General features: G+C 42.7%; 1 protein-coding gene across 1 annotated transcript; it reads left to right on the forward strand.

Annotated features, from left to right (window-relative positions):
* Positions 1 to 12,418: 12,418 nt before the first annotated feature.
* Positions 12,419 to 14,145, forward strand: LOC143783223 (uncharacterized). Its single transcript, XM_077271641.1, has 4 exons — positions 12,419 to 12,471; positions 12,716 to 12,759; positions 12,817 to 13,130; positions 13,541 to 14,145. The coding sequence occupies exons 1-4, from the start codon at positions 12,419 to 12,421 to the stop codon at positions 14,069 to 14,071; spliced, it is 942 nt and encodes a 313-aa protein (XP_077127756.1). The 3' UTR covers positions 14,072 to 14,145.
* Positions 14,146 to 14,842: the final 697 nt, after the last annotated feature.

Genomic DNA, 14,842 nt, shown 5'->3' on the forward strand with positions numbered 1-14,842 from the left:
CCATCTCAATAGTAGAAGGAGAAAAAATAAAACCCAAAAAGGAATCCTTCTGTACTCCGAAGAGACATTTTGAGCCCTTCACAAATAAGGCATTAGCACGCAGGACCTGAAATACCATCCTGACCTGCTTCACATGGGACTCCCAATCATCAGAAAAGACCAAAATGTCATCCAGATACACAATCATAAATTTATCCAGATATTCTCGGAAGATGTCATGCATGAAGGACTGAAACACAGAAGGAGCATTAGAGAGTCCAAAAGGCATCACCAAGTACTCAAAATGGCCTTCGGGCGTATTAAATGCTGTTTTCCATTCATCCCCCTGCTTAATACGCACAAGGTTATACGCACCACGAAGATCTATCTTGGTGAACCAACTGGACCCCTTAATCCGAGCAAACAGATCAGACAATAATGGCAAAGGATACTGAAATTTGACCGTGATTTTATTTAGAAGACGATAATCTATACAAGGTCTCAGAGAACCATCCTTCTTGGCCACAAAAAAGAATCCTGCACCTAGAGGGGAGGAGGACGGGCGAATATGTCCCTTCTCTAAAGACTCCTTTATATAGACAGGAGCAATCAGAATAGCACTGAATACAACGACAGCAGGCATAGACTGAGAGTCCAAGTGAGCTTAAATAGAAAACCAGCCCACAGATAACGAGACAGCTGATGCCAGTCACAAACCTGCAGAAAGACAGCACTCACACAGTACCACTTGTGACCACAAGAGGGAGCCCAGAAATAGAGTTCACAACAGCCTTCCTCTAGCGCCTGGGTGTTTTAGGAGCTTCCCGTAAGGTCCTAACAACTGATGTTGGTCTTACAGATGTTATGTCTCTCTCTCTGTCCGGTAGATGGATAGGAACAAACCCGTATGACTGATGGCCTGAGGCTTTTTACAGGGATTCTAGCACGCCCCGGCCCCCACAAGTTGCCACCGTGCCTCCTGGGTATAGGTCGGGCAGGTAACATGGAATTAGCTGTCCTGCCGGTCTCTGGAGCAAGGCATGAAGACGATTGCTCCCTCGGTGTTCCAGCTACCGGATCCTGCGCCTCAGAAGGAGGCAGCCTTTTGCAGGGCAGAACTCCTTCTGGTTTCCTCTCATTTTGCTATGACTTCATTTCTCACCCTCTACAATACAATTCGCTGTTCGTGTCTCTTTCTTAGGATGCTGCCGCACGTGGGGCAGGCGCAGCTCCGTGGCCTTCTGTCTAGGCCTCTGACAGGATCCCACCCCTGTCAGGGGCCCACTCTGTCGGCAACTGTTAGATGTTCTTCCTTCCCCTCTGTCTGCCTGACAGGTGCTGCCTGGGTGAAGCCCAGTCAGCTTCTGACTAACTTCCTATCCAGACCACCAGTTTTACCTAATTGTGAAGAGTGCCCTAATAAATAGGAGCTTAGCTCCCCTTGGTGGACTGGAGTGTGAAGTTTGTTGCATGGTTTGTGATACCTGGTAAAGAGATCTCCTTTTTTACCTTCAGACGTAACATCACTCCCCCTAGAGGACAATGGTATTACTGCAATGACCAGTTGGCAAAAATAATTGACATGATTCAGAAAATAAAACGCTGCAAATACGGACAGAAATTTACTGATCATGTGCACAGCACTTCAGGATTGTTATTGCATTACCTTACATAAGTATTCCATTGCATTTTTGGACCATATACGCTCGTAGCCTAATTTCTCCCACTAAATACTTTCCACACATGTGAATGGGTTGTTTTTGCAGCATGTACTGCATGGCAGTTTATGTAAGCGTCTTTTGGATATATGGGACTGTTCGCAAAATTATGCAACAAATCTACCTTATGAAAACATAAGCTTAACGTTTTCATACTGTATATCATACTGTAATCTGGCAACAATTTAATTAATAATTTAACCCCTTAACCCCTTAAGCCCCGAGGGTAGTTTGCACGTTAATGACCGGGCCAATTTTTACAATTCTGACCACTGTCCCTTTATGAGGCTATAACTCTGGAACGCTTCAAAGGATCTTGGCGATTCTGACATTGTTTTCTCGTGACATATTGTACTTCATGATAGTGGTAAAATTTATTCGATATAACTTGCGTTTATTTGTGAAAAAAATGGAAATTTGGCGAAAATTTTGAAAATTTCGCAATTTTCCAACTTTGAATTTTATGCCCTTAAATCACAGAGATATGTCACGCAAAATACTTAATAAGTAACATTTCCCACATGTCTACTTTACATCAGTACAAATTTGGAACCAAAATTTTTTTTTGTGACGGAGTTATAAGGGTTAAAAGTTGACCAGCAATTTCTCATTTTTACAACACCATTTTTTTTTAGGGACCACATCTCATTTGAAGTCATTTTGAGGGGTCTATATGATAGAAAATACCCAAGTGTGACACCATTCTAAAAACTGCACCTCTCAAGGTGCTCAAAACCACATTCAAGAAGTTTATTAACCCTTCAGGTGTTTCACAGGAATTTTTGGAATGTTTAAATAAAAATGAACATTTAACTTTTTTTCACACAAAATTTATTTCAGCTCCAATTTGTTTTATTTTACCAAGGGTAACAGGAGAAAATGGACCCCCAAAGTTGTTGTACAATTTGTCCTGAGTACGCTGATACCCCATATGTGGGGGTAAACCACTGTTTGGGCGCATGGCAGAGCTCGGAAGGAAAGGAGCGCCATTTGACTTTTCAATGCAAAATTGACTGGAATTGAGATGGGACGCCATGTTGCGTTTGGAGAGCCCCTGATGTGCCTAAACACTGAAACCCCCTACAAGTGACACTATTTTGGAAAGTAGACCCCCTAAGGAACTTATCTAGATGTGTGGTGAGCACTTTGACCCACCAAGTGCTTCACAGAAGTTTATAATGCAGAGCCGTAAAAATAAAAAATCATATTTTTTCACAAAAATTATCTTTTCGCCCCCAATTTTTTATTTTCTTAAGGGTAAGAGAAGAAATTGGACCCCAAAAAATGTTGTGCAATTTGTCCTGAGTACGCTGATACCCCATATGTGGGTGTAAACCATTGTTTGGGCGCATGGCAGAGCTTGGAAGGGAAGGAGCGTCATTTGACTTTTCAATGCAAAATTGACTGGAATTTACATGTGACGCCATGTTGCGTTTGGAGAGCCCCTGATGTGCCTAAACATTGAAACTCCCTACAAGTGACACCATTTTGGAAAGTAGACCCCCTAAGGAACTTATCTAGATGTGTTTTGAGAGCTTTGAACCCCCAAGTGTTTCACTACAGATTATAACGCAGAGAAAATGATTTTTTAGCCCCCAGCTTTGTATTTTTACAAGGGTAACAGAATAAATTGGACCCCAAAATTTGTTTTCCAATTTGTCCTGAGTACGCTGATACCCCATATGTGGGGGGGAACCACTGTTTGGGCGCATGACAGAGCTCGGAAGGGAAGGAGCGCCATTTGGAATGCAGACTTAAATGGATTGGTCAGCAGCCGTCACGTTGCATTTGCAGAGCCCCTGATGTACCCAAACAGTACAAACCCCCCACAAGTGACCCCATATTGGAAACTAGACCTCCCAAGGAACTTATCTAGATGTGTTTTGAGAACTTTGAACCCCCAAGTGTTTCACTAAAGTTTATAGCGCAAAGCCGTGAAAATAAAAATTCTTTTTTTTTTCACAAAAATGATTTTTTTAGCCCCCAGTTTTGTATTTTCACAAGGGTAACAGGATAAATTAGACCCCAAAAGTTGTTGTCCAATTTGTCCTGAGTACGCTGATACCCCATATGTGGGGGGGAACCACTGTTTGGGTGCATGACAGAGCTCGGAAGGGAAGGAGCGCCATTTGGAATGCAGCCTTAAATGGATTGGTCTGCAGGTGTCACGTTGCATTTGCAGAGCCCCTGATGTACCCAAACAGTACAAACCCCCCACAAGTGACCCCATATTGGAAACTAGACCTCCCAAGGAACTTATCTAGATGTGTTGTGAGAACTTTGAACCCCCAAGTGTTTCACTACAGTTTATAACGCAGAGCCGTGAAAATAAAACATCTTTTTTTTCCCACAAAAATGATTTTAGCCCCCCAAATTTTTATTTTCCTAAGGATAACAAGAGAACTTGGACCCCAGAAGTTGTTGTTCAATTTGTCCCGAGTACGTTGATAACCCATATGTTGGGGTAAACCCCTTTTTGGGCGCACGGGAGAGCTCGGAAGGGAAGGAGCACTGTTTTACTTTTTCAACGCAGAATTGGCTGGAATTGAGATTGGACACCATGTCGCGTTTGGAGAGCCCCTGATGCGCCTGAACAGTGGAAACTCCCCAATTCTACCTGAAACCCTAACCCAAACACACCCCTAACCCTAATCCCAACGGTAACCCTAACCACACCCCTAGCCCTGACACACCCATAATTCTAATCCCAACCCTAATCCAAACCGTAAATGTAATCCAAACCCTAACCCTAACTTTAGCCCCAACCCTAACTTTAGCCCCAACCCTAACCCTAACTTTACCTCCAACCCTAGCCCTAACCCTAGCCCTAACCCTAACCCTAACCCTACCCCTAACCCTAACCCTAAACGTGACTTAAATACGTGGCACTGAAATACGTGGCACTGAAATACGTGGCACTGAAATACGTGGCACTTAAATACGTGGCACTTAAATACGTGGCAATATGTGGCACTTAAATACGTGGCACTGAAATACGTGGCACTGAAATACGTGGCACTGAAATATGTGGCACTGAAATACGTGGCACTGAAATACGTGGCACTTAAATACGTGGCACTTAAATACGTGGCACTTAAATACGTGGCACTTAAATACGTGGCAATACGTGGCACTTAAATTCATGGCATTGAAATACGTGGCACTGAAATACGTGGCACTGAAATACGTGGCACTGAAATACGTGGCACTGCAATACGTGGCACTGCAATACGTGGCACTGAAATACGTGGCACTTAAATACGTGGCATTGAAATACGTGGCACTGAAATACGTGGCACTGAAATACGTGGCACTGAAATACGTGGTACTTAAATACGTGGCACTAAAATATGTGGCACTGAAATACGTGATACGTGGCACTGAAATATGTGATACGTGGCACTTAAATACGTGGCACTGAAACACGTGGCACTGAAATACGTGATACGTGGCACTGAAATACGTGGCACTGAAATACGTGGCACTGAAATACGTGGCACTTAAATACGTGGCACTATGACTGTCAGAAAATGTTCATTAAATGGTTAGGGGTGAGGTTAGGGGTAGAGTTAGGGTTAGGGTTTGGATCCCTTTATCACCTTGATGGTGGGTGGCTTTTCAGTGTGTTTTCTGTTTTTTTTCCGATAAAAACGCATGCGTTTTTAACGCAAACGCATGTGCTTAAAAGCGCAAGAAAATACTGCAGGTTGTATTTCTGAAAATGAACGCATGCAGAAAAAAAACGCATGCGTTTGAAAACGCGACCAAACGTGTACAAAAAAACGCATGCATTTTCAATGTTAAATATAGGGAAAAAACGCATGCGTTTTTTTGTGCAAAAAACGCTGCAGACAAAAACGCAAGTGTGAAACCAGCGACGCTTTTTATAGCAAAAAAGTTTTTGCGTCTCCACATTTTGAGACCTATAATTTTTCCACATTTTGGTCCACAGAGTCATGTGAGGTCTTGTTTTTTGCGGGACGAGTTGACGTTTTTATTGGTAACATTTTCGGACACGTGACCATTTTTTATCACTTTTTATTCCGATTTTTGTGAGGCAGAATGACCAAAAACCTGCTATTCATGAATTTCTTTTGGGAGAGGCGTTTATACCGTTCCGCGTTTGGTAAAATTGATAAAGCAGTTTTATTCGACGGGTCAGTACGATTACAGCGATATCTCATTTATATCATTTTTTTATGTTTTGGCGCTTTTATACGATAAAAACTATTTTATAGAAAAAATAATTATTTTGGTATCGCTTTATTCTCAGGACTATAACTTTTTTATTTTTTTGCTGATGATGCTGTGTGGTGGCTTGTTTTTTGCGGGACAAGATGATGTTTTCAGCGGTACCATGGTTATTTATATCTGTTTTTTTGATCGCGTGTTATTCCACTTTTTGTTCGGCAGTATGGTAATAAAGCGTTGTTTTTTGCCTCGTTTTTTTTTTTTCTCTTACGGTGTTTACTGAAGGGGTTAACTTATGGGGCAGTTTTATAGGTTGGGTCGTTACGGACGCGGCGATACTAAATATGTGTACTTTTATTGTTTTGTTTTTTTTATTTAGATAAAGAAATGTATTTATGGGAATAATATATTTTTTTTTTTTATTATTTATTTAGGAATTTTTTTTTTTTTTATTTATTTTTTTTACACATGTGGAAAATTATTTTTTTTACTTTTTTACTTTGTCCCAGGGGGGGACATCACAGATCGATGATCTGATAGTGTGCACAGCACTGTCAGATCACCGATCTCACTTACATCGGTGCAGGCTTACCAGTGTCTGCTCTGAGCAGACACTCGGTAAGCCACCTCCCTCCCTGCAGGACCCGGATGCCGCGGCCATCTTGGATCCGGGACCTGCAGCGAGGAAGGAGGTAGGAGACCCTCGCAGCAACGCGATCACATCGCGTTGCTCCGGGGGTCTCAGGGAAGCCCGCAGGGAGCCCCCTCCCTGCGCGATGCTTCCCTATACCGCTGGTACACTGCGATCATGTTTGATCGCGGTGTGCCGGGGGTTAATGTGCCGGGGGCGGTCCGTGACCGCTCCTGGCACATAGTGCCGGATGTCAGCTGCGATAGGCAGCTGACACCCGGCCGCGATCGGCCGCGCTCCCCCTGTGAGCGCGGCCGATCGCGTATGACGTACTATCCCATCACCGGGAATTAAGTCCCAGGTCACCTTGACGGGATAGTACGTCATACGGGATTAAGGGGTTAATGACCAGAGCTATTTTTGCATTTTCATTTTTTGCTCCCCTTCTTCTCAGAGCCATAACTTTTTTAGTTTTTGGCAAAAATGGCCATGTTATGGCTTGTTTTGTGTGGTATGAGTTGTACTTTAGAGTGACACCATTGGTTTCAATATATCATGTACTGGAAAATAGGAAATAAAATCCAAGTGCAGTGAAATTACAAAAAAAGTGCAATCCTACAGTGTATTTTTTTTTTTACCATATTCAATAAATGCTAAAACTGACCTGCCATTGTGATTCTCCAGCTCATTATGAGTTCATAGACACCAAACATGTCTAGATTATTTTTTATTTAAGTGGTGAAAAAAAATCCAAAGTTTGCTAAAAAAAATTGTGCCGTTTTCCAAAGTGGCATCAATTTCACCAAAGTATAAATAGTATAATAGGAACCGACATGTCTTAATAATAATAATAATAATAATAATAAATAATAATTTTCATTTATATAGCGCCAACATATTCCGCAGCACTTTACAATTAAGCGGGGACATGTACAAACAATAAATTCGGTACGAGTTTAAGACAATTTAAACAGTGACATTAGGAGTGAGGTCCCTGCTCGCAAGCTTACAATCTACAAGGAAATGGGGGGGACACAATAGGTGAAAAGTGATTGTTATTTCAGGTCTGGCAATAATAATAAATAGGGATTTTCATACAAAGCTGCATGATCCGGTCATCACCCCGTGTGTTTAAGTGCAATAGTCAAGTATCAAGAGCAGTTATCATGTGCATGGAGGGTGTGGAGACAGATGAATAGTAGGGTGCAGATTCAGAGTAATATTTGGAAGGAGGGAACAGGGCAAAGTTAGTTTACTGAGTAGTTGATGTGGTAGGCTTGTTTGAAGAGATGGGTTTTCAAAGCGCGCTTGAATAGGTCGGGGCTAGGTATCAGTCTGATTGTCTGGGGAAGTGCATTCCAGAGAGCTGGCGCAGCACGAGAAAAGTCTTGGAGATGCGGGTGCGAGGTTCGGATTACAGGGGATCTTAGTCTTAGGTCGTTTGTAGAACGGAGGGCACGTGTAGGGCGATAGACAGAGATGAGAGAGGAGATATAAGGCGGTGCAGAACTGTGGGGAGCTTAGTGGGTGAGAGAGATGAGTTTATACTGGACCTTGTAGCGAATGGGTAGCCAGTGTAATGACTGGCACAAGATGGAGGCATCGGTGAAGCGGCTGGACAGAAATATGACTCTGGCTGCAGCAATCAAGATGGATTGGAGAGGAGAAAGTTTGGCAAGAGGGAGACCGATTAGAAGAGAGTTGCAGTAGTCCAGACGAGAATGAATAAGAGCGACAGTAAGAGTCTTATCAGTTTCAATGGTGAGAAAAGGTCGGATTCTGGAGATGTTTTTAAGATGCAGGTGACAAGAGCAAGTGAGTGATTGGATATAGGGAGTAAGGGAAAGTTCGGTGTCGAATATGACCCCAAGACAGCGGGCATGCTGATTGGGAGTTATGGTTGAACCCTCCAGGGTAATTTCGATGTTGGGTAGAGTGAGGTTGGTAGAAGGGAGAAACACAAGAAGTTCCGTTTTGGAGAGGGAGGACATGATGTTCAAGACAGCAGACAGACAATCCTTGGTATTTTGAATTAGGGTAGGGGTGATGTCGGGGGAAGAAGTGTATAATTGTGTGTCATCAGCATAGAGATGATACTGGAACCCAAATCTGCTGATTGTTTGTCCAATAGGGGCCGAGTAAAGAGAGGAGGGGGCCTAGGACTGAGCCTTGTGGAACCCCGATAGTAAGGGGACGAGGAGAGGAAGAGGAGCCGGCAAAAGATACAGTGAAGGAGCAGTCAGAGAGGTAGGAGGAGAACCAGGAGAGGGCTGTGTCCTTGAGGCCTATAGAGCAGAGCATAGTGAGGAGGAGCTGGTTATCCACAGTGTCAAATATGGCAGAAAGATCCAGGAGAATCAGCAGAGAGCAATGACCTTTGGATTTAGCTGTTATAAGATCATTAGAGACTTTAGTGAGGGCAGTTTCAGTGGAGTGTAAAGAGCGGAAACCAGATTGTAAGGGGTCAAGAAGAGAGTTATCTGAGAGATAGCGGATTAGACGGGAGTGGACCAAGCGTTCCAGGAGTTTAGAGATGAAGGAAAGGTTAGAGACAGGTCTGTAGTTAGCAGTGCAGTTCTGGTCCAGGGATGGCTTTTTAAGTAAAGGGGTTATGATGGCATGTTTAAATGAGGAGGGAAAGATACCTGAAGAAAGAGAGAGGTTAAATATTTTAGTCAGGTGAGTGGTGACCACTGGTGAGAGAGACTGCAAGATATGTGAAGGAATGGGGTCACTGTTGCAGGTTGCATGTCTTCCACTACACCCAATCCAGCAGATGGATACCCAACCAGGATGTGTTCAAATTTCCAAAAATTATTGGCAGACACCACCAAAGTGGCATAAATTTCACGAGAGTAGAAATAGTAAAATAGGGACCAACAGGTCTTCCACTACACCCAACCAAGCAGATTGTAATAGTTATAGGGGATAACTCAGGAGACTCTTTGCGTGGAACAAGACAACTACAGGACACAGTTTTATAAGTGGTAAAGTCTATATTATCACACGGTGATTCAAACAGGTGCAGAGAGAAACTCAAGTCCACAACACTTGGTGCAAATAATAAACACAGCTTAGCAGTCTTCAGAGAAAAATGCAATCAAGCAGAAAGTCTATGAAGCACAGTTATTCTTGAGGATACTTGACACGAATAAATCCTTGTCTTAGTCCAGACACAGATAGATATGCTTATAGGCAGTTCAAATCATATCTTAGCTCAACCAGGGAGGCCTGGTTAATAGTCTCAGGTTATAGTAAAGCAGCAGCAGCTTACATGTCCAGCAAATGCAGATGAAGTAAACACGAGCAGCAGATGAAGGAGGATTACTGGAAACTTGTGTATGCAGCAGGAACGCAGAGCAGAGTAGCAGGATCACCACACAGGTTCACAGGAGCAGGTGTATAGCCAGGGAGTAATCAGAGGTCAGGAGCTGGATGCAAGGCAGAATACTCTAGCACAGACTGAAGGCTGGGGTGGAGTTTTATAGCAGGAAGACACAGTGCACATGAGACCAAAGACGCCATCTTGGAAGAGGGCAGTAATGCACAAAAGGTAAAAAATGTTCAGAGTCCTGACACAGATGGACACCCAACCAGGAGTGTTCACATTTCCAAAAATTATTGGCAGACACCACCAAAATGGCATCAATTTCACCACAGTATAAATAGTATAATAGGGACTGACAGGTCTTCCACTACACCCAACCAAGCAGATGGACACCCAACCAGGAGTGTTCACATTTCCAAAATTATTGGCAGACACCACCAAAGTGGCATCAATTTCACCACAGTATAAATAGTATAATAGGAACCGACAGGTCTTACACTACACCCAACCCAGGAGATGGACAGTTGTACACCCAACCAGGAGTTTTCAAATTTAAAAAAATTAGGGCCTGACACCACAGAAGTGGCATCAATGTCATGAGAGTAGAAATAGTATAATAGGGACCGACACGTCTTCCCCTACAGCTAACCCATTCGATATGGACCAACCATGACTGTTAACATTTCCACAAATTTGTGTTAACATCTGCAGCAGCAGCAACAGCAGGGACAGAAGCGACACTAAAGATATCACAGAGTGCAGTTCCGCGAGATTAATGCAGCATACTAAAAAATGTAACATCGCCTTGTCTGTACAGTCTGCGATTGGGGTGAAAAAGTACTTTGAGATCCATGACTTGTTCATCTTGATGAAAGTTAGGCGGTCTACACTTTCAGGTGACAGCCGGCTGCACTTATCCATCAGGATACCACCAGCAGCACTGAAGACACGTTCTGAGAGAACGCTGGCTGCCGGGCATAATCAAACCTTCAAGGTGTGTGAGGCGAACTGAGGCCACGCATCCATTTTGGAAGACCAAAATGTGAAAGGGTCCAAACCCTTAGCCTGTTTGTTGGGCTCTCCATGCATTTGTTGCAACTGTCACACAGCCACGACACATGCAGCTGCAGCACTGCACAGCTGATCAGCAAGAGCGATCCTGGTATCCAGGTTCCTGCTGCAGCTTATTCTGTAAGTGCTATAGCTTGCTGAATAAGGAGGGAGCTAAAGATATTCGCTCATCCCTACTCATCACTAGTAAAGACTTGCATGTTTTATATCCATATATGAAGTGTATGCGCTTTTCAACCTGTCAGGGCTCGCTCACACCACCGTATAAAACGGATGAGTGCTATTCCATTATTTAATGGATCGCGCTCGGACCAATGTTATTCAATGGGGTAGTGCTGATGACAGAATCTGTCTGTGAGAAAAAATCGCAACATGCTGCAATTTCACTCGGAAATCGGATGGGTGCGAAAAGAAAATTGATCCCATGTGGACCATCAGTATGACACCCAATTTTTACAGATACATTACAGTTCTGTAACATAGGAAACTGGAAATAGTCCTGTAAAAGATTAATAGCTGCTGAGTGAAAAAACGGTTTGTACATGGATAACATGTGAGAAAACAAATAGTCCCACTTTTTTGGATGAAAATCGTACCAATTTTTAACACGCTCGTGTGATCCTAGCCTCACTTGATTTTGTTTTGTCTTGTTATTCCTTTTGTTTTTTTCCCTTATTTTATGGACTGAGTAAATGGTTACATTTGTATTTTAAACTGTATAACATTTTTTTTCTGAATATCTAATCTGTAGAAAAAAGTAATATAGAATTGATATATGCTTATTTACTATACACTTTATTTAATTGGTCTTGGTTATTTTTATGAATGCATTTTGATACTACTAATATCAAGGTCCAGACATACATTTCCAATAATTGTCTCTCCAATTTTCATTCCGGTGCACTGGTTTAATGAAACGTAAATAAGCTTGGAAGCAGGGTAGAAATATCTTGGCTTTATCTTCTTAATTTTCCAAAGCATTTTTCTCACGGCTACTCTCTGGCTGTCAACTGCAGATTGTTCAAAGCCATGCGTACTGAATATTATGTACAATTACTACGGTATGTGCCAACCATGATTTCCTAGACCTCCTTCACTCACATTCCAATCCGTGCCATAATGAGTAATATTTTTTACATTATGAACTGCTAAGGACGTGAAGAGTCTGGTTTGGCAAAATGTTAATCTTCATAACAGCAGGGTGCGGAAAATAACAGAATAATAATGTGTAAAACATACAGAGCTATAAAAAGCTTTAACATGAATATTATTAAAAAATAAACTGCATATAAAAGTTATGATTTCTTTCCAGATTTGGACTTACCTCTTACCCATTGGTTTTATGAGACAATCAGATATGCCATTCAACTTTGCATTAATTCTAGATGCCACTTATGGCATATATATTCTACAAGACTACTATAAGACATTGGCATTATGAGAAATGTATTGAAACTGATTATGCCTGGATATTGATTACATTTGTGGTAGTGTGAAGGCATGCAACACATGCTATATGTGGCTATCCTCCCCATCCTACATTTGGAGGTCAGGTAATTTCACTTTTCATAGCCGGTGTCTGACAATTTAACGTGTTACTTGATTTTGATTTGCCATGTTTGTTTCATTTGCCATGCAGCAATGCTAATTTATGTGTATTGTAGAGTGATGTATACGAGATCTCTGCAGAGATCCGTTTGAGCGTGCAAGTTTTTAAACAATTACGCTGTTGCGCTTGTTGGCAGCCATTTTGAGCGTTAAATTTCTTAATGTAACTTAACTATTTCTTTCTTTCAGATGTCTACCAATGACAATGAATTTGTGCGGACACTCATTGATATGTACCGCTCTCTGCCCTGTCTGTGGAAAATAAAGTTTATTATATTTATATTTATTAGATTATAGCAACCGCAACTTGAAGAGAGCTGCATACGAGAAGCTGGTGGCCCTTCACAAAGAGCATCATCCCACAGAATCTGTGGATGAAACGATTGTGCGTAAAAAGTTACAGGCTCTCCGCACAGTCTACAAAAAAGAGCTGAACAAGGTTGAAAAGTCCAAGAAGTCTGGGGCCGGAGCCGACGACGTGTATGTGCCCAAGTTGTGGTACTTTGACCTGCTGGCGTTCACACGGGACCAGGAAATCCCTCGCCCGGCCCAGACTGTGACAAGTCTTTGTGCGCCATCAGCTGAAGAGTCTCCTGACGAGCATGTAAGTACCCCCTAGCTTCCCTGCTTGTAGGATGCCGTGTGTCTTATATGTATGTGAGACTGCATGGTTTCCAATTATAATAATTCACGTTTTTCATGTTTAATCCACCAGATAATAACAGTTGCCACTTCCTGTTCAGATAACTATGTCCAAACAGTCCTTCCCAACCTTACAATGCTGTCTTATTGCTAAAGTCTACTATAATGTAAATTTTTTGTCTTCCGCACAATCGTGCAGTATAGCCGGCAAAAGTAGTTAAGCTCTGTAACCCCTGTGGTTTGATACCTAGATAATAACTGTTCCTCATTGCTTCCCACGCACGGGCATACTGGTGTTGGGGAGGTGGGGGCTCTCTAGGGCTGTGATGTTTGTATGTTATTGACTTTTTATTTTTTTTCCTGTACTTGCAGGTGCCTCCTGAACAGCTCGATACACTGGAAGGGACCGATAGCGATACCCCTCATTTCTCCGCAAGCCCGTGTGTTGAGGAGCAGACAGGTGAAAAGCGGCCATCTCGCAAAAGAAAGGCAACTGCAGGTCAACCGGTGGATCTCCTGGCACTGGCCAACAAGATAATGATCCAGCATGACACAACCCGGCTCTCCGGCTTTCCAACCTTCGTAGGGGAACGGTTAAACAGTCTGGACCAGACCCAGCGAAGAAACGCGGAGAGATTGATACTTGAGGTGTTGAACGCGGCAGACGCTGGCAAACTGAGTGACACTTCAATGATGACCATCGGCGACCGTCAGCCCAGTGGCCAGCTTTATTGGGGGCCCCAGCAGGAGCCCATTCACAGCACTCCTGTCCGCAGACCGGCCCCACCTCATTTGCAGTTCCGTACACCACCTCCACACCCTTCTTTTGGTGACTATTTGCAAGGACCTTCTACGGCCACACAGCCGTACAGCGAGATTGACAACTACTATCAGCAGCTGTAGTGTTCTTGGACAGAAACCAATAGACTTCCGTTTCATAAGCACTTTATGCCTTCCCTTTTTTTTTTTTTTTTACCTTTTGGTTACTGAGCCACATTTTTCCCCAGTTACGGTTGTAATATGTTAATAAACTTTGTAAGTTTTACATGTAACAATTTATTTTGATTTATTGTTTACTGTGTCACACAATGTATGAATGAATATATATATATATATATATATATATATATATATATATATATATATATATATATATAGCAGGGGTGAGACACATGGGGGAGCATCATGGGGAGAGAGATATATATGGAATGGCAGGGGTGAGACACATAGGGAGTGATATGGGGAGAGAGATATATATGGAATGGCAGGGGTGAGACACATGGGGAGCGTCATGGGGAGAGAGATATATATGGAATGGCAGGGGTGAGACACATAGGGAGCGTCATGGGGAGAGAGATATATATGGAATGGCAGGGGTGAGACACATCGGGAGCGTCATGGGGAGAGAGATATATATGGAATGGCAGGGGTGAGACACATGGGGAGCGTCATGGGGAGAGAGATATATATGGAATGGCAGGGGTGAGACACATAGGGAGCGTCATGGGGAGAGATATATATGGAATGGCAGGGGTGAGACACATAGCGAGCGTGATGGGGGGAGAGATACATATGGAATGGCAGGGGTGTGTGTGTGTGTGTGTATATATATATATATATATATATATATATATATAATCTTAAAATCAGTAAAGCACGAGGACAGACAATGCT

This window comes from Ranitomeya variabilis, chromosome 6 (genome assembly GCF_051348905.1).
Source record: "Ranitomeya variabilis isolate aRanVar5 chromosome 6, aRanVar5.hap1, whole genome shotgun sequence".
Taxonomy (NCBI): domain Eukaryota; kingdom Metazoa; phylum Chordata; class Amphibia; order Anura; family Dendrobatidae; genus Ranitomeya; species Ranitomeya variabilis.

What these genes read in the sequence shown, in the direction of transcription:
- LOC143783223 (XM_077271641.1), top strand. Translation starts at nt 12,419, where the DNA reads ATGCAACACATGCTATATGTGGCTATCCTCCCCATCCTACATTTGGAG. An exon ending in ATCCTACATTTGGAGGTCAG is followed by an intron (nt 12,472 to 12,715) that starts GTAATTTCACTT and finishes TCTTTCTTTCAG; the next exon opens with ATGTCTACCAATGACAATGA. An exon ending in GTGCGGACACTCATTGATAT is followed by an intron (nt 12,760 to 12,816) that starts GTACCGCTCTCT and finishes TATATTTATTAG; the next exon opens with ATTATAGCAACCGCAACTTG.